Source organism: Chrysochloris asiatica, unplaced genomic scaffold (genome assembly GCF_000296735.1).
Source record: "Chrysochloris asiatica unplaced genomic scaffold, ChrAsi1.0 scaffold00032, whole genome shotgun sequence".
NCBI lineage: Eukaryota > Metazoa > Chordata > Mammalia > Afrosoricida > Chrysochloridae > Chrysochloris > Chrysochloris asiatica.
The window spans coordinates 4,687,492-4,708,180 of record NW_006408550.1 but is presented as its reverse complement, the minus strand read 5'-3'; the positions used below and the strand labels follow the sequence as shown (position 1 = coordinate 4,708,180).

At 37.3% G+C, this 20,689-nt stretch overlaps 1 protein-coding gene across 1 annotated transcript in view; it reads left to right on the top strand.

The window, feature by feature from the left end:
* Positions 1 to 13,054, top strand: part of LOC102812110 (mitochondrial inner membrane protease subunit 2-like) — a 1,190,436-nt gene extending 1,177,382 nt beyond the window's left edge. Inside the window, exon 7 of the mRNA XM_006859288.1 lies at positions 12,935 to 13,054. Within this exon, the coding sequence (XP_006859350.1) occupies positions 12,935 to 13,054 (120 nt within the window). The remainder of the gene's footprint in view (positions 1 to 12,934) is intronic.
* Positions 13,055 to 20,689: the final 7,635 nt, after the last annotated feature.

Below are 20,689 nucleotides of genomic sequence, written 5' to 3'. Positions count from 1 at the left end.
CGGAATAGCTGGTAGTTTCGAACTGCTGACCTTGTGGCTCACAGCCCGATTCATCACCGCTACGCTACCAGAGCTCCTTAGCAAAGCACTGTAAGAAAATAAAAAAGAAAACATTTTACTTTATGTTAGCTATTGCTGGCCTAACCACAAAAAAATGTTGTGGTTCTCATTTATTACTAACCTTTGTTTGCCTAAGCAAAATATATGCATTAACCCAATAATAAACAGTTTTCTAATTCTAGTGAGTGGAACTTAGAAATACATGACTCAATGAGAGGATAGTTGGTTTTCAGATGCAACTAAGCACTAGATTGCTAACACAAGGTTGGTGGTTTAAACCCACCAGTCACTCCTAGGGTCACTATGAGTTGGAACTGGCTCAAAGTCACTTAGCAACAGTCACTTGGCAGTAGATAGCCCAGTGAGGCAAGGGACCTGTTTTTGATAGAAAGGAGGTGGATCCTGGAGGAAAGAAACTGTGAGAGTACCAAGCTTGACTTTGTACCATTTTGTTTGATTTGCTCGTTTAGATAAGGCATCCAGGCCTGAGTCATTGGTTTCCTTTTAAACAAACACCTAAAGGTAAGGGTCAATGGCAGACAAGTCACAATCCACGATAGATCTTTAACCAAACAACCTTTTTCATTTCACGGGAAAACAACTAGGTTACAACTACATCATCCTTTGTGAAAAGTGGGTTGTGTGGCACTGCCTTTATGTATTTGACTCAAACATTAAAAGATCTGATGTATAGTGGACCCAACACCAGACCTTGATTCCTTGAGACAAGAGAAACACATGGGTGTGGGTTGGAGTGTCTTAGAAGTATGCCATGAAAGAGTTCAGATGGAGTTGGGTTTTTCTGGAGCGTTGGTGGAGTATGAGGAAGAGAATAGAAACTGGGAGCACACTAATGATTGAAGATAGACATGGGCATGTCTTATTAGATGCTCTGTGGAGAGATCCTTCAAGCAGAACATTCATACTAAGAAGTAATGAAGATAGATTTAGAAAGACATGACTCTGAAGGGCTTTAAATGTCACATTAGAAAGCTGACTTATTGTTTTGGAAAATCAGTATGTATTTTAAAACAAATTTCTTCAAAGTTTAAATATTGTTTCATAGAGTTTGACTGTCAAAAATACCTATAGGTGATTTAATGTTTTAGAATGAATATCACCAGTTATGCTTGTGTAGAAAGTTTTCTCCTAATGAGGCTAAGTAAATTTAGCAAAGATAGATCTGGTTTGTTGTTGTTGTTGTTAAGTACCAGCAAGTCAGTTCTGACTCATAGAGAAGCTGTATAGGGTTTCCAAGGCTGTACATCTTTACCAGAACAGAAAGCATCTTTTTTTCTCTCGCAGAGTGGCTGGTGGATTTGAACTTCTGATCTTGGGGTTAGCAACTTAAAATATAACTCAAATAGGGGCAAGTCCCCAATTTGTTGTTGTTGTTAATAGAGTGTATAATCAAAACCATTTGGTAACTATGGCTCTAGATCAGTGATTCCCTATCCATGGGTACATGGTCCCTCCCATTGTCCCCTAGAGGCAGCAGAGTTATTGTAAGAGACCCATTAACACAGGTGGATGAATGCATTCAGTATACAATAACAGTACAATTATCCACTAAGGGTTTGAAATGGTTTACTTAATATGTTTTTGCTGTTACATTTAAAAATCTACTGTAAAAGTAATTTCCTTATACTGAAAATATTGAGCATCATTGAAGGAAAGTAAGTCACACATGATACTTCAAAGAGGTAGGAGAGTGAAGAATCAAGTTCCAGTAAATGTTAGGTTGGATGGTTAGTTGGTCAATGTACTTAACCTGTTAGGGTATAGGGATAAGGAAGTTGTGTATGCTTAAGCATCCTTCTCTCTCTTTTTAATAAAAAAGATTTTTCTCCTTACACATATTCCTTTGTTTTCCTCTTTTATGAGTCAGTCCTGTAACATCTTGTAGAACTGGCGTCCAGCAAAGTGCTTTTTTTTATTCATGAGTTTTTCTGTTTGATGAATCTGGTCACTTCAGGAAACTTAGCTGTATGGAGAGCACTGTGATTCTTGTCTGTGGTTAAGTGCCTTTGAGTCAGTTCTGACTCAGCGACCCTGAATAGGGTTTCCAAGGAACGCCAATGGGTATGAATCGCTGACTTTGGTTAGTAGTACAGTGCTAAACCAGTCCATAACCAGCCTTGTTTTACTTATATCTTGACTTATAAAGCTTCCCCTTTGTCTGTCAGAAAAACTCATTTGAGTGATAAATTATATGGTGATCCTGACCTAGAGCCAGAGTGTAATGTATTCTCACTGCAGCGCTGCTAGTTATGAGCTGTGTAACTTTAGGCAAGTTTAAGCTTGTTGTACCAAGGCTTCTTCAGCTATGGAATGGAAAGTATAATAGTATTTACCTTGGAGGGTTATTGTGACAATTAAATGAGTCATTAATATGTAAGTCATTTGTAACAGATCATGTGGCGAGCACTAAGTAGTAGCAAAAAGGAAAATGATGATGGCGATATGTGTCACTTGTATCAGCCAAAACGTTTCTGCAACGTAATACATCATTTCAAAAATGTCCATATATTTAATCCTTATATTCATCTTTATTATTTTCTTTACTAATCTATTGTTGTTGTGAATTACTGTGATATCAGCTCTGACTAAGAGTGACTCTGTATAGAGTTCCCAATGAGCAGACTGCAACCAACTTTGCAGTCTAGTGCTAGCCTACAGCCCCACACCAGGGTTTACTTACTATATTTTACTAGTCTGTTGTTGTTAAGTGCCGTCGAATTGGTTCCAACCCATAGCGACCCTTTATAGGGTTTCCTGGGAGCGGCTGGTGAGCTTGAACCACCAACTTTGTGGTTCAAACTGACTGTGCAGTTCAGTGCATTAACCCACAGCACCACACCAAGACCCCACTGGTGGTGGTGGCGGTTATGTGCCTTGGAGTCAGTTCCGACTCATAGCGGCCCTGTACAGGGTTTCCGAGGCTGTAAGTCTTTATGGGAGCAGAAAGCTTCATCTTTCTCCCATGGAACAGCTGGTAGTTTCCAACTGCTGCCCTTGCGGCTCACAGGTCATTTTGTAACCACTATGGTACCAGAGAGCTCCTTTAGGACCCCCACTAGTCTATAGCTATATCAATTAAAAATATAAAGACTTGTTACAGCTAAGAGAGTAAATGTTTTCTGTTTTCTAAATGTTTACATAATCTCTGTATGTAAAAAATAAAACAGCAAACTGTTACATTCTCATACTATTGCTTTAAACACTGACATCATTCATCTGCTCAGATTTTTACTTTTAGTCATAATTGTGAAAATGATTTACTTCCTTTCAGAAAATGAAAATAGTATTTGGAATAAAAGAATCCTAAAACTAATTTTGATTATATGAAAGTTGTTAAAAAGCAGGATTGAATTATTTTGTCCAAAACTAAGAACACAAGCAAATATACTGGCAACACTTCAGCCAAGAAGTTTGGCAAATCAAAAGTATAAAAAAAAGTTAAACAACTTGAAAAAGCAAATAAAGACTTGAGTGCAATGTGCAGCCACTATCACATCTAAAAAGAGGTTATTGTGAGAGAATGAATACCAGCTGTTCTCTAGCTCGTCTGAGCCTAAAGAAGATAAAAACGGCCGTAAGAACGGCAGATCATTTAGGCTAGAGAAGCATATCTTGGGAATTAACTTGTTTGGAATTGTTACTTATGCTCTTCTGGAATACAGTCAAGGAATTCTTTAAAGTTGGTTAGGTTCACATTTTCTGAGTGTGTTAAATTTTTTGAAGTTAAGTAGAAAGTACAGATATAGATTCCTTTAATTTGATAAATCAGTGTCCTGGTGCGGAGCTATGCGATAAAGCACTGATCATAAGGTGGGTCTTGGAGTCCTGGTGTGGCTCTGTGGGTTAATGCGCCAGACTGCAAAGCCATTTGAACTGCAAAGTCGGCGGTTCAAGCTCACCAGCTGCTCCTTGGAAACCCTCTAAAGGGTCGCTATGGGTCGGAACCGACTCAAAAGCATTTTACAACAACAACAAATTTGATAAATCAGGATAATCTAGGGGTATGGTGGGGGATTTCTGTAAATTTAAAAAAAAAAAAAGTCTTCATTTCTATTAAGTGATACGGAATAATTTCCAGAATATATTGCTGAAAATCAAATGAAGGTGCAGAAGAGAATAGTATGCAACCCTTGGAGAAGAAGGAATGGGAATTAGAGCATATATATGTATGTGCATTTGCTTGTGTGTATTTTCTTATTTCATCTCAATGACTGCAATTATTTCCATGCAGCAAGTTTTCTTGCTTCCTCCCTGTGGGTCCTAGTTGCATTCCACCCACCTTCTCATCCCGTCTCAGCTTTGTCTTTAGGTAAATTTAGCCCTTTTGATTTTGAATGATTGACCATTCCATGTTCACATACCTCACTAGGGTTGGTGTTCCCCTTGTATACCTATCTACTGCTTGGCTGAAAATTGGGCCACGTTTGAAGGTAAGTTTCTTTCCAGACCTGAAAGGTGGTCAAGGACCATCGTCTCAGGTTCCTCCAGTCTCTTTCTGACCAGTCAGTCAGTGTTTTGGGTGTGTATGCCCGTGTGTGTGTTTTTAATAATTCTCAGTTTTGTTCCACATTTTCTTCCATTCTTTCTGTGACCTTTGATAATGTGATCCATATCAGAGCAATTGGTAGTGGTAGCTAGGCACCATTTAATTCTTCTGGTCTCAGAGTCATGGAAACTCATGTTCACATGTTTCATTGGTCTGTTGGACTAATTCATTCTAAGCCTCTTCATTTTTATCACTTTTCTTCTGACATGGAGAAGCCAATAGCTGCACCTGAGATGGCAGCTCATAGGCTTTTACTCACTAAAGTAGAATGTAGAACATGTCTATGTGGACTATTTTGTGTCAGTTGACCTTGGTAGTATCCCCTTAGAGTATGGTCATGAGTCCCCAGGTTTAGAAAGTCATTGCTTTAAGATGTTTGATAATATCTAAGAAGTTTCTGTCATTTTTCCTGCTGTATGCTCTACCATATTCATAGTTGCATTTGCAGGAAAGGTAAATATCCTCTTTCCATCTCTTATATATTTGTAGGATATATATGTTGTGTTTAAGTGCCATTGACTTGGTTCCAACCCATAGCAACCCAGTATAGGGTTTGCAAGGAGTGGCTGGTGAGCTTGAACTCCTGACCTGAAAGTTCAAACTGACTTTGCAGTCAGCGCATTATCCCACAATACCACACCAGGACTCCAGGATAAATATATATCATATTCTTTTTTGTATTCCTATCTGTTGTAACAAATCATCACAAACTTATGGATTAAAACACAAAAATATATTATCTGATAATTCTGAGGTCAGAGATCCAGTGTGAGACTCAGTGAGCCCAAATCAAGTTGTTGACAAGAGCTTCATTCCTCCTGAGAGAATTCATTTTCATACCTTTTCAAGCTTTTAGATGCCACATGCATTTATTGGCACATAGTCCCCTTCTGGTGTGGTGCCGTAGGATAAGCACTCGACTGTGAGGTTGTTTTGAACTCACCAGCTGCTCCTTGGAAACCCCATACAGGGTTGTTATGAGTCAGAACTGCCTCGACGACACTTGACAGCAACAACAGTTCTCTTCTCTAACTTCTAATCCAGCAGCATTGCATCATCAGGCCTCTCTCTATCTCTACTCCCCTTTTCCAGATTTAAGGACCCTTGTGATTGGCGTTTGTGTCCATGGATAATTTCCTTTCGGTCAACTGATAAACTCATCTGCAGTGTAATTCTCCTTTGCCATGTATCACAACATACAGCTCTGAAGGACTAGTTTGTGTACATCTTTGAGGAGCCATATTGTGCCTACTACACCTTTTAAAAACAGTTTAATATTTGAACCATGTAAAAGATTATTTATTCAAGAATAAAATCAAAAAGGATTTTAAGAACACCTAAACTTGACTAAAAATAAGAACAAATTAATCTAACTAGATATCAAATGGTAACATACCTTCACTAAAAAGAAAAGTGACTTCAAGTAAATTTTGAACACTGGATTTTGCCAATACACACTTAATGTTTACAAAGAAATCTTTGTCTTTAAGGTTGTTGTTGATAGTGTCAGAGTTATTATACTAAAGGAAATGGGTAAATATGTTAATGTTGTGGAGAGCCAGGCTGCAAATTATGGAACAAGGAGGCGGGGTATAAATAGGGACTAGGATAAGGTGAGGAAGAACACTGCGGGTTGAAATGGTTTTTTATTTGTCCTTTGAAAGAGCATAGAAGATTGAAGACCTCAGAAATAATGAGCACAATTAGTACCAGACCTTGGTTTCTAAGTATCATTTCTTGCTAAAAGGAACAAAGATTTCTTAGGGAAGTAGCTGATTTCAAGTGTGAAACAGGTAAAGTACAAGGTCACCCTGGACATCTAATAGGGCCAAAAAGTAAGGACATACTCCAAGACTGGTGGAGACATGTGTGAAAGACATAGGTGCTCCCACTGGCCTAACTTGGAATGTTTGAGCCTCAAAGAAACCGATTTAAAAGCATAGTAAGACATTTTGAATTGTATCAACAGAATTGTTGATATTAAAATAAATTGATTTGAGGTCTAGTTGCAAAGTACATTTTCACAAAAGAATGTCAGCTAATTAAAAGAGATTTATAGAACTGGGGAAACGCTACTGGTAATCCCTAGTGTAATAGTTGATTCAAGCAAGGATTATTGGGGAATATTAAAGCCAGTATATGCAATGTTGTTGACATACAGGATATTTTTGTTATTGAAAATGCCATGCCCACAAATAACTTAGTTATATAAGAGGGAAGAGATTTACTAAGGAGAAATCTGGTCCAAATCACATTATCCAAGCACAAAAAAATAAGTAACATCACCAAACTGATGTTTTGTTTCTTCTGGTATGATGGGACTGGAAGAATACAATATCGGCTATGTTTTTGTGGGGAAAGAATAAGAACCTCAGATATAGGATATTTTTCAAGACAACTGACCTGTATTCTAGATGAAAGTATGCACTAAATATAAACTGAAGCAAACTAAAACCATCATGGGCAGTTTGTGATCCTTGGCAAGGTCCTGAATTAAAAAATTAAACCGCTATAGAAGACATTGGAAATTTTAGAATATTATAATATTGTTATATCAATATTAAATATCTTGCATGTAATGATAGTATTGTTTGTATGTAGGAAACGTCTGAGTTCTATGTTCTATATTGGCTGCAATAATACTGCTTAACATCCAGTCCATATTCAAATGCCTGCTGAAGTATTTAGGAGTAAAGGCAATATGACATCAATAACTTGCAAATGGTTCAGGAAAAAAATGCATAAATGTATACATGAGCCCTTATGCCACAGTGGTTTAAGCACTGGGATTCTATCGTTCAGCCCCTTGCTTTGAATTTCTGGGCAGTGTAGTTTTTAATATAGATTCTAGTCAATAGATGAACTGATGCAAGCAATGTTTGTAGAGGAATACCTGTGGAGCTCTAATCTATAAGAAAGCACGGAAGTAATTAGCATATACTTGGTTTAGGTCTAGCACTTAAAAAATGTAATGGTATTTGGAAGCTTACAACACATGTATAACAGTATCTGATAGTACCAACAGGTGCACACGGATTTCCAGGTTTCATCTCAACCTTTGTTGTTGGCTTCCATGAAGTTGAATCCAGTTTACGGTGACCTTCTGTACAGCTGAATAAAATATTGCTGCTTCCTACGTCATCCTTACACTGGTCAGCATGTTCCAGTCCACGGCTGCAGCAATTGTGCTAATCCATCTCACTAATAGTCTCCTTCGCCAATCATGAGAGTCTCCGCTAACAATTCATCCCTCTTGATGACATGTCTGAAGCAAATGAGTTGGACAAGATCTTGTTGTGACCAATAGGTTTTTTATTAGCTGATTTTTGGAAGTAGATCACCAGACCTTTCTTCTTGATCTGACCAAGAAATCCAACACTGTCCAACAAACGGACAGACAGTGATGACCCTCAGACCTACAGAAGAATAATCTTTGAGGATAGGGCTCTGATCTGCATTTTAAACAAGATAGGCACTTTCTTCTATACAGTGATGTTTAGAATCCCTCTCTCTCTCTCTCTCTGGATTCGCATATATAAACGATCTTACTCATATAAAAGAAACCCTGGTGATATAATGGTTAAGCCTTAGGGACTCCAAGAAAAGTTCCGTCTCCCTTATCTCTGCTCATTGGAAGTTCTTTGCCATTATCTTTGTATTTTATTCTTTTCCTTCTCTTCCTAGTCTACCTTTTCCATCTTTCCCTTGATTTTCTAACTTTCTTCATGGGGTACACTTTCCATAGAGCTTAACCTGCTCAATCTCAGATCCAATCTAGTAGGTGAGCAATATTTTGGAAAACATATTTCTTCAAGTCTCTAGGCCTTTTCTATAGATAAATGTATATTGAGAAGACGTGCATTCTATAGGAAATCCTGAGTCTATGCACAAAGACTTTCTAGCACAGTAGTTATGGATGAGAACTCTGGAACCCGTTTCCACCTCACGGTAGTAGTTATACAATGAAATCACTGAATGGTGTCTTGTTTTTCCACATCTTGAAAGTTTTCCATTTATGATAGGGTGCAGTTTTAGAATTTTCTATTGCATGTTTTAGTGAAAATATTTATGTTTTCCTTCTCTGACAGGTTTTTACCTTACATAATTTCTCATCTGTAAAATTGTGGTGATAGTGTTGTTGTTGTTGTTAGTGACCCTATGCACAAAGGAGCTAAGTACTGCCCTGTCTGAACATTCTTGCAATTGTTATTACGCTTGAGCCCACTGTTGCTGCCACTATGCCAATCACCCTTGTGGGAGGTCTACCTCTTTCACTACTGCTCCACTTTGCCAAGCATGATATCCTTCTCCAGGGACTGCTACCTCCTGATAAGATGTCTGAGGTATGACAGAAGTCTTGTCATCCTGGCTCCTAAGGAGCATTCTGACTGTACTTCTTCCAACACAGATTTGTTTGTTCTTCTGGCATTCCATGGTACTTTTAATATTCTTCCTCCAACACCATAACATCAATACATTAATTCTTCTACAGTCTTCCTTATTCATTATCCAAGTTTCATATGCATATGAGGCTATTGACAATACCATGGCATACCTTAGTCCTCAAACTGATATCTTTGCTCGTCAACACCTTAAAGAGGTCTTGTGCTTAATACAATACGTCGTTTGATTTCTTGACTGCTGCTTCTATGCATGTTGATAGTGGATACCAGCTATAATCAATTCTACATTTATCACAATGTTATTTATTGGTCCCTTGGTAAGGATTATTTTCTTTATGTTGAAAGTGCAATTCATACAGAAAGCTGTGGTCTTTGAACTTATCAGTATTTTAACCATGCTTCACTTTCAGCAAGCAGGGTTGTATCATCTACATATCTCAGGTTGTTAAATGCATCTTCCTCCAATTCTGATGCCATGTTCTTCTTCATGTAATTCAGCTTCTCAGATTATTTCTTCAGCATACAGACAGTCTAGTGAAAGAATACAATCCCAGGCACACACCTTGTCAAATTTTAAAACATTCAGTGTCCTCTTTGAATGACTGTCTCTTGATTTATAAACAGATTCTTCATGAATTCAGTTTAGTGTTCTGGAATACCTGTTCTTTGTAATGTTATCCGTAGCTTGTCAAGATCCACACAGTCAAAAGCATTTGCATGGTTTGTAAAGCACAGGGAAACATCGTTCTGGTATTCTTTCCTTATAATCAAGATCCATCTGATGTCAGCAATAATATACATCATTCCATGTCCTCTTCTGAATGTGGCTTAAACCTATGCGAGTCGTAGGTCAATATACTGTTACAGACATTTTTGAATTTTTATCTTTAGCATGTGATATTAATGATACTGCCTGATGATTCCCACACTCTATTGGATCACATCTCTTTGGCACAAATATGGATTTCTTTCAATCAGTTGGCTAGGTAGCTCTCTATTAAATTTTTTGGCACAGATGAGTGAGTGCCTTTAGTTTATTGAAAGATTTCAATTTGTATTCCATCCCTTCCCAGAGCTTTCTTTGTTCTTTGCCAATGCTTTCAATGCACATTGGACTTCTTTCAGTTGAACATCGACCATTTCTTTTTATTACAGTAATATTGTGTCTTCCTTTAATTTTCTTTTGATGCTTTTTGCATCAAATATTTCATTATTTTGCCCTGGATAGGGTTTCCAGAAGTCTTGGTATGGTGCTGGAGTATAAACACTGAACTGCAAGGTTGGTGGTTCAAACTCATCAGTCGCTTTTCAGAAACCGTATACAGTGTCACTGTGAGTTGGAACCAACTCAATGACACTTACCAACAACAACACAGGGTTTCCAAGGAGCAGCTGGTGGATTTGAACTGCCAATATTGTGGTTCGCAGTCCAGTGCTGATCGTGCAGCGCCACATCAGGAGTCCATTTTGTCCATAGAATCCATCTATATTGCAAATGAAGTTTTGCTTCAGTTCTGTCCGTTTCAAGACATGCAGAGTATGTTCTTCTCCTTTGGTTTTCTAACTTCAGGTCTTTACGCATTTCATTATAATACTTGACTTTGTCTTCCTGAGCTGCCCTTTGCAATTTTCTGATCAGCTCTTTTGCTTTCTCTTTTCTTCCATTTGCTTTAGCATCTTTATGCAGCGAACAAGTTTCAGAGTCTCTTCTGACATCCATTTTGATCTTTTCCTTCTTTCTTGTCTTCTTAATGAAATTTTGCTTTCTTCCTCTATGATGTTCTTTATGCCATCCCATAATTCTTCTGGTCTTTGGTCATTAGTGAGTGTCTAATGCATCAAATCTATTCTTGAGATGATCTTTAAATTCAGGTGACATATTTTCAAGCTCAAAATTTGGTTCTTGTGGATTTACTTTTATTCTCTTCAACTTTAGCCTGAACTTTCATCTGAACAATTGATGGTCTGCTTCCACAGTCTGCCCCTGTCCCTGTCTCTTCCCACAGATAGAGCTGACAGCTTGCGATTTCATATACAACCTCCTGGAACCTTCATTTCTCTTGTTGGTTGTTGATTTCTCACACATGTGCACCACCTCAAAGACTGTGGTTCAAGACCCAGGTCTGGCTCTGAAGTGCTATGTTAAGGTTAACAGCCAGACCAAGTAAGTTGTTATTGTGCCTTCCCTGTATGCTAGTTTTTTCCACTGTGCTAGAGCTAGCTAGGGTTTATGGACTTATGCTACCAGGCTCTGCAGACTTGAGGATAGAGTAATTCCTATTCACTAAAATATAAGTCTTTTTCTAAGTTAAATTTACTGCCCCATGTGTGCCTTGCAAGACAATTATGTGTCCAGTCTTCTTTCCCCTTCTTGGTTGTATGTTTCTCTAACAGGATAGTAAACCATATAACTGTCAGACTCAAAATGGCCAATACCAGCCCATTTCAGCTCACTGATACCGAGGATGAAGTCCTGGTGTGGTGCTGTAGGATAATCACTTGACCATAAGGTTGGTTTCAACTGCAAGGTCAGTGGTTCTAATTCACCATCAACTCCTTGGAAACCCTATATTCAGAACCAACTTGACGGCACTTAACAACAACAACAAAAAATACTTTATTTATATATTTCATTTTTGAGAACTTCCAATTTTCTTAGAGTCAATGTTTACAGATGTTTCTCCTCATTTTGAGTTATGCCCCATCAGCAAATGAAGGTCCCGAAAGTTTTACTCAATTCACATCATCATGGTCAACTCTTCCCCAGTTGTATTTTGAGTGCCTTTCAACCTGAAGGGCTCATCTTCTGGCACTGTATCTGACAATATTCTGGTACTATTCATTATGTTTCAGTATTCAATATTCTAGTGCTAACAGTGTCCCACTGCTATTTAAAAGGTTGCTAAACATTCAGATGTTGTCTGCCTCTCCTTCTTCCTAGTCTGTCTTAGTCTGGAAGCTCAGCTGAAATCTATACACCATAGGTGACTCTGCAGGTATTTAAAATACTGGTGACATGCAAGCCACCACAGCATGACAAACTGACAGGTAATGGGGGGTTGTTGTGAAGATTAAATGAGCTGCTTGTGGTGGTGGTGGTGTGTGTTGATCAGTTCTGACCCCAGAGTAGAGCTGCCTTGTAGGATTTCCAAGACTCCTATTATGGCACTGTAGCATCAGCACTGCGCTATGAACCACAAGGTCAGAGTTCAAACCCACCAGCTGCTCCTCAGAAACCCTCTATAGGGGTCTCTATGAGTTTCAACCAACTCAATTGCACTTAATAACAACAGCAACAATCTGTATGGAGTCCTGGTATGGTGCTACAGGATAATGTGCTGGACTGCAAGCTCGGCAGTTCACACACACCATCTGTTTCTCAGAAGCCCTATACAGAATCACTATGATCCAGAACTGACTTGACATCAACAAATCTTTATATAAGCAGACAACATCTTTCTCCAAGGAGCTGCTCATGAAAAGAAACTACGGACCTTTATGTTGGCATCTGAGCAGTTACCTTGATGTTGTAATGGTTTAAGTGCTCAGGTGCTAACCTAAAGATTGGCAATTTGAATCCATTCAGTTGCTCTGTGGAACTAAGATCGGATCATCTGAAGATTACAGCCTACAGAATCCTATGGAGTTCTTCTACTCTATCCCAGGAAGTCACTAGGAGTTGAAATTGACTAGATGGCACCTAACAACAGCAGCAGTGACATATATAAAGCTAGACTGTGGGTGTTTACTGTGTTTACCATCGTCATCGTCTGATAGCAACATCAGCTTTCCCTGAAATGGCAGACCTGGAACTGACTTGATAGTACTTAACAACAACAATACTTATATTTATAACTTCTAAACCATTTCTTTGTTACTATTTTTATGTCTCTCATGAATTCAGGTTTCCCTGGGACTTCTACATGCCCATGCAACACATATTCTGTGGCCTCCAGAGCGCTGGCAGAAATTAGAATCAGTTCTTCCTCCTGAGCGTTTACCAGTCCAGAGGGAAGAGGATTGATTGCACGAATCACCTGACCCTACACCACCAATTACAGATGGGTGATGGAGAAGAAGAACATCCAAAGGAAAGCTTTCAACAAGATGACACTGTGCAAGAAACATATTACATTAACTTGATATGCATTATACCTGATTTAATGTTTGTAGCCCATTGTCCAATACCAAAAAAATTCAGATATTAGTATAAAAATATCATATTTGTATGTTATCATACTTATTCTATTGACAGTCAAATTTTTATGTTGGTACCAGCTGCTGGAATGAGTATTTTGATGATGAATTGAGTAGTTTGGCATGCACAGTAAAAAAGTAACATGAAGAAATGCATATTAGACACAAAGTGAAAGGAATTAGATTGTGAATAGTGGTGCCTAAAATGCAGTGAATACCATTTAGAAAGAACTGGAAAGTCATGTACAAATAAAACATTGATTTGTTCAGGTCCTGTTTTGGCGTTTTATTTTCATTTAACCAGTTCACCCATTTCTAAGTAATATGCGATCTCTTTTGAAAGTAAGTGAAGTAATGGAGACCCAATTCTATTTGGTATTTCAAAATAATCAGATCTTTCTTATAGGCCCTTTTTAATTCAAAACTTTGAGTGATTTCATGCCTGTTCACATTGATGAGTAAACCTATTTATCAACATTAAGTTACCATTTTGATAAAATGTTCTAAGTGAAGTGGGAAAAATCATTCTCTATCAAGCAAGTTTTCCCCCTTATATGATTTTTCAGTGTTCTTGTCTCTAAATGGGAAAAAGATATTTTCTGCTCCCATAAAGATTTACAGCCTCAGAAATCCTATGTTGGATCACTGTGAGTCAGAATCCTTTCTATAGCAGTGAGTTCAGAGTTTTGTTTCTATAGTGCTAAAATCATCACTTATAAAGTGGGGCTAATAGCATAACAATGGATTCTGCGATTTGTGTAGCTAAAGAGGTAAATCCCTATATCAGAGTCTATATTTATGGTACTTTTCTTTCCTGTTCCCCCTTCTGCTGCCTAGAGGTTATTTGTGACAGAAAGAAAGCCTGTAGATCAATACCATCTTTATGCATGGTCTCTTTTTCTTCTGTTCAGGAGCAGACAGGATCCCAAATAATGACCAGCCATCTTGCAAATGCAAGTGTTAACTCATTCTTATTTAGCAAAGAACAGAAAGAGCAATGACAACAACTGAAAACATATGCACATTAAGAACATACATTACGCTAGCTAGCAATTCATTAGCATTATAGTAGCTTGTTCAACAAACATCAATGAGCAATTATCAACAAGGTTGGCCAGGATTATCTTTTTAAAAAGTAAATCTGCTTAAAATCTTTCAGTGACTCTTCATTGTCCTTCTCAATTCAATTCACCAGCATGAACCTCCTGCTCTGCCTTTAACTGCAATGTCTCAAATACAGCTTGTAAAGTGCCTTTGTAAAGTATTATATTAAACTACAGTTTATACATTCTGACTTTCTATAAACAAATACAAAGTGTTCTTTGTTTTAAATTCTGCTCTATTTTTAAATGACAAAAAATTCATTTGATTTGATCAATTGAGCATCAAATGTCTTACAAATTTACAGTTAAGTAAGTGAATCTATTACGAGCTCTGGTAGCACAGTGGTTGTGAGTCTGGCTGCTAATATCACCGTCAGTAGTTTGAAACTACCAGCAGTTCCGCAGGAGATAGATGAGGTTATTTGCTCCCATAAAGATTTACAAACAGGCTTGGAAACCTCACAAAGGGTTGCCATGAGTCGGAACCAAGTCCATGACCACCACCAAGTGAATCTAACCCAAATAGAGTAGGATCACAGGAAATTCATCAGTGAAGAAGGAATGTGTTCTAGGCTCTAATGATTTTTTAGAAATAGGAAGACTATGAGTCGGAATCAGTTTAATAATGGCAGTGGGCTTGGGGTTTTTTTGTGTGCGTTTTGTTTTTTTCCTCTTTTGTTTTGTTTTGATTTGGTTTGGTTTATAATACTTAGGCCACAATCCTAGCACTTTAACATCCCAGAAATCATAGCAAATGTTATTTATCTCAATATATAGAAGTTCCCAAGAAGTTTTAGAGACGGTTGCTTTATCTCCCTGTTTGTATTATACAATGAAACACTGGATTTGCCATCATCTTGTCATAACCACTTTTTTTCCATTCCTCACTGTTGTTCACATGGATTCCATTCCTTTTGGAAATCTTCAAGTTACCAGCTGGCTCTATTCTTACAGTGTTAAGCAGACTTCATGCCAATTTAAAGTCTTCTTTTTTATTACAACTTCGAATTTTCATAGATTGAAGTTTAAAGAGGGAGCAAGCCTTTAATTTTTAAAAGTTTGTATAGCAATAAAATAATTTTATGAAGTTTGTTTCAGGGTTTATATTAACACCTGCATACACTCATAGTTATCACTGTATGTGGTCTTTATAATTGTAAGAACATAATTCCAACTAAATCTACTGAATAAAGAAGTTTTAATAAAATTCTTCCACTGTAAAAATTGGAGATATTTCTTAGGGACTTCTAAGGGCTCTTGCTTAATGAGTTAGACTCCATAAGGGGATGTTACTATAGGATCCTAAAATACATGGCAGGAGGATACATTAATAAAGTATTTATACTTATTCATGACAGAATAAATTTGAGTCATTCACTCTATTTTATATCTTAGAATAAACGTTAGCTGAAAACTAGAGATTTTGTCATGGGCATGCTTTTCTTGGAAATCATCACTATCATCTCAATCTGCAGTTTCTCTTCTTAATCTCTGACTATTTAGTTTCTAATTGGATGACAGTTAAACATTTATAATCTAATTGAAATTTATATCTTCAGGGGATTCATTTGTATTATCATCTGGATAACTAATATCCTTGTATTAATAATAAATGAAACAAATGACAGATTTTACATTTCCCTTCAAAAAGTTCTTCATAATCATTATTTGATCACTCATGGATATCTTCACATAAATTACTACTGAATAATCTTGTTAATGTCCTCCACAATTGTTGGTAGGTGTCTTTGAGTCACTTACGACTCATAGCAACACAACACCTCACACAATCCTTGTTACATTTGCTGCCACTATGCCAATCCATCTCACTGGGGATCTATTTTTTTGATGACCCTACATGCTACCAAAAATAATGTCCTTCTCCAGGGACTGGTACCTCCTGCTAATATATCTGACATATAAGACATAAAGTCTAACCATCCTGGTTTCTAAGAAGTATTCTGACTGTACTTCTTCCATATCAATGATACAGTCTATGAAATAGGATGTTACGTGATTTTGACATTGTGCAAATTCCATATTATATAGGCTGTCCTCAGATTATGATCAAGTTCTATTCCTTAATCTGCCTTTAAGTCAAATTTGTACATGTCAGAAAAATTAGATTCATGTCTAATGTCAGTTAAATATCTTAGTGTATAGAATATAATTGTACCTTTCTATTCATAAAAAAGGAATGCTTCCAGATACACTAAAATAGTTTTAATATAAAATATAGTAATGAATATCATGTTTTGATGTACATTGAGAACTAGTGCCCATTTGTTAATAGGAACCATTGTATGTGTCTCAAATTGCTAATTTAATAGACTTTACAGAGGTGTGGTTGGATGTTGCCCTACCTGACATTATGAGGCACATGATTATATGAGTCTTGTATTTCGTCGCTTAAAGATCTAAATCCTTCATGTATCACTATCATTTGATTTACATACTTTTAGTGAGATTATAATTAATGAAATGGATTTCCCTTAGCTCTCATTTAGTTGCTAAATTTAAATGCCTACTCTTCCAAAGATCAAGAGGTTTTTATATCTTCTCCATTTTTCAGCGGCAGTCACATAGACTTTCTATCAAAATTGGAAACCTTTACAACTAAAACTAATTTTTCTCATTAAGTTAGGTAGCTATGAGTATACATTAATTTTTACTGAATTTAATTTTCATATGATTTTTTAAGTAAGGTCATTAAATCTCATAAATGGGATCAAGTTACTGAAATTATATGATGGCCTGACATATGTCTAATAGATGAGATCATTTAAATGATTTGGGCTTTTAATGCTTGAATTTTGGGTTTCTCAGTACTTCTAATTTTCCCTTTGAGAGAAAAAAGTATTGATGTTTACTAAGTATTGCTTTCTTATGAACTTCTCTCTTACACATCCAGTCATTCTGATTTTCCCAAACAATTATTGATAAAGTAGAAGAGTTGACTCCCTAATGCCCTCCTGTTCCCAACAACACTATGGTGCTATGCAATGGCACCTACCAAGGAGCAAACCTAGATAGTGAATTGATGGTAATGGTAATGATGACTACAACTGTTATTTATTGAAAGCTTCCCATAACTTAAATGTTGCTCTAAGTGATTTCATTCTCTCAGTAATGTTTATCTGTTGTTGTTATGTGCCATCAAGTCAATTCCGACTCATAGCGACCCTGTACTAGTCCTAGGAGTGGCTAGTGAACTTGAACTGACAACCTTGCGGTTCAAACTGACTTTACAGTCCTGCACATTCACCCACATCATCATGACTGCCAATGCCTACCTAAGAGGTTAGTATTCGTATTATTAAGAAGGCTGAGACTACAGCGGTTACATGATTTGTCTAGGGTCACATAAGAAGTTAGTGACAGGAGTTCAGTGTCTGTGACATGAAAATTCTTTATTTTCCCTTTACTTAGTGGTTTCCTAATTGGAATCATTTTTGCAATCTCCTGGGGAGCCTTAAAAAAAAAGCAGCTAATAATGGATACTGATTCCACTTAGGCTTTAACTAGAGAGGTGCTTGAGGCAGAAGCAGTAATTTTTTTTCTCTCTGAGGGTTTTCTGGCACTTCTTCTTTTGCTCTTGATGGGTATGGTTACTCTTGGAGTACATCATAATTTTTCAGGGAGTGTGGGGCAAATTCTAGATCTTCCTAAACTGATCAGCTTAATTTATTTCTTATTATAGAAGAAAGGCACACTTTACCAATATCCAATCTTAATATGATATACCTCCACATCTATAAAATCTGAGTCAATTTTTAAAAACTAGAAACTTTTGAGGAAGTAAATGACTAACAAGTAGTTACCAATATCTCAACATGTATGCTCATTTCTACACAGTATTTCCTTGTTCTGTTCAAACAACTGTCTATTGGTCTATGTACAGGTTCCTCATAAGTACAATAAAATATTCTAGAATTCCCATTCTTTTCAGTGTTAACCATAATTTGTTATGATCTACAAAGTTGAACTACTACTTGTTTGTCAGTTTGTTGTACTATGGTGGCTTGCATGTTGCTGTGATGCTGAAAGCTATGCCACCAGAATTTTAAATACCTGTAGAGTAGCCAATGGATGGACAAGCTTCAGTGTAGTGTCCAGACTAAGAGAGACTAAAAAGAAGGCAAGGTTGACTACTTCTGAATGTTCAACCACTGAAAACCTTATGAATAACAGCAACACATTGTCAGCTATACAGCTGGAAGATGAACCCTTCAGGTTGGAAGACACTCAAGTATGACTGGGGATGAGCTGCCTACTCCAAATAGAGTTCCCATAGTGACATAAATGGAGCAAAGCATTCGGGACCTGCATTTGTTGATAGGGCACAAGTCAACATGAGAAGAAACAGCTGTAAATGTGCATTAATAATTGGCACATGGAGTTTAGAAAATATGAATCTAATAAAACTGAAATTGTCAAAAATGAAATAGAATGTGTAAAGATCAATATTCAGGCAATAGTGAGCTGAAATGGACTTCTGTTGTACATTTTGACTCTGATAATCATATGGCTTACTATCCCCAGAATGACAGATTCAAGAGGAATGCCATTATCTTCAAAGTCAAAAAGAACATTCTAAGACCTATGTTAAAGTACAATGCTGTCTGTAATAGGCCAATATCCATACCAGGTGGCATGGAGTCCTGGTGTGGTGGTGTTAGGGTAAGTGTTGATTGCTAACTCAAAGGCTGGTGGTTCAAACCAACCAGCCACTCAAATCGACTCAATGGTACTTAACAACAACACAAGGCATCCTGGTGTGGTGCTGTAGAATAAGTACAGGACTGCTAACTGGAAGATCAGCAACTCACACCCACCAACCACTGCTTGAAAATCCTATACAGGGTCACTATGAGTTGGAACCAATTAGACAGCACATGACAAGGCAGTCCTGTTAATTCCAGTATTATTCAGATTTACACACCAACCACTAAAGGCCGTGATGATGAAATTGAAGATTTCAGAGCTGGGCTGCTAACCTCATGATCAGCAGTTCAAATCTACCAGCTACTCCATGGGAGAAAGATAAGTCTTTCTGCACCCATAAAGATATGCAGCCTCAGAAACCCTATACAGGGTTGCTATGAGTCAGAATTCATTCAGTGGCACACAACCAGCGACAACAACTTCTTCAGTCTGAAATTGATCGAATATGTAATCAAGATGTATTGATAATTACGATTGGAATGTGAAGATTGAAAACAAAAAGAAAGGATCAGCAGTTGGAACATAAAGATTTGGTGATAGAAATGAGCTGGCGATTACATGATAAAATTTTACATGACCAGTGAAATTCATTGCAAATACCTTTTTAAAGCAACATAAAAGGCAACTATACACTTGGACCTCATCAGATGGGATACACAGGAATCAAATTGGCTACATCTGATGGGAAAGAGATGGTGGAAAAGCTCAATATCATCAGACAAAAGAAGGCCAGAGCAGACTCTGGAATAAACCATCAATTGCTCATATGCAAGTTCAGGCTGAAGCTGAAAACATTAAAACAAGTCCACGAGAACCAAAATATGACCTTGAATTTATCCTATCTGAATTTAGAGATGATCTCAAGAACAGATTTGATGAATTAGACACTGATGACCAAAGACCTGAAGAGTTGTGGGATGACATCAGGGAAATCACGAGATGGACTGGTAAAGTGGCAGCAACAATGGGCTCAAACATAACAGCGTTTGAGAATGTAGCAGAACAGGACAGCATTTTGCCTTGCTGTCCATATGGAGATTATGCATTGGAACCGATTCAACAACATCTAAAAACAACAGTCATTGTCAAGCCTTTGAATTCAATGGAAATGAAGGAAGACTGAATTATATTTTAGCTGATTTCAACAATTGATGTGATTTTTGACCAAACCTTGGATTTAAAAAAAAAAAAAAAAAAAACCCTGAAAAACCGTGCTTCTATTCCTGTCTACTTAATCTACCATTATATACCCATCTTGGTGTGATTAGGTGCTATCTAGTTGGTTCGGACTCATAGGGACCCCATGCACTGCAGAATGAAACACTGCCCAGTCCTTCTTCTCATAACAATTGTTATATTTCAACCCATTGTTGCTGCCACCATGTCAATACATCTCTTTGAAGGTCTTCCTCTTTTTCACTGACCCTCCACTTTACTAAGCATGATGTCCTTTTCCAGGGATTGGTCTTTCCTGACATGTTCAAAGTCAAGAGACAAAAGCTCACCATCCTCACTTGTAAGGAGCTTTATGACTGACTTCTTCCAAGACAGATTTGTCTGTTCTTCTGGCAGTACATGGTACTTTCAATGTTCTTTGGCAACACCATACTTCAAATGCATCAAAATTCTTGTAT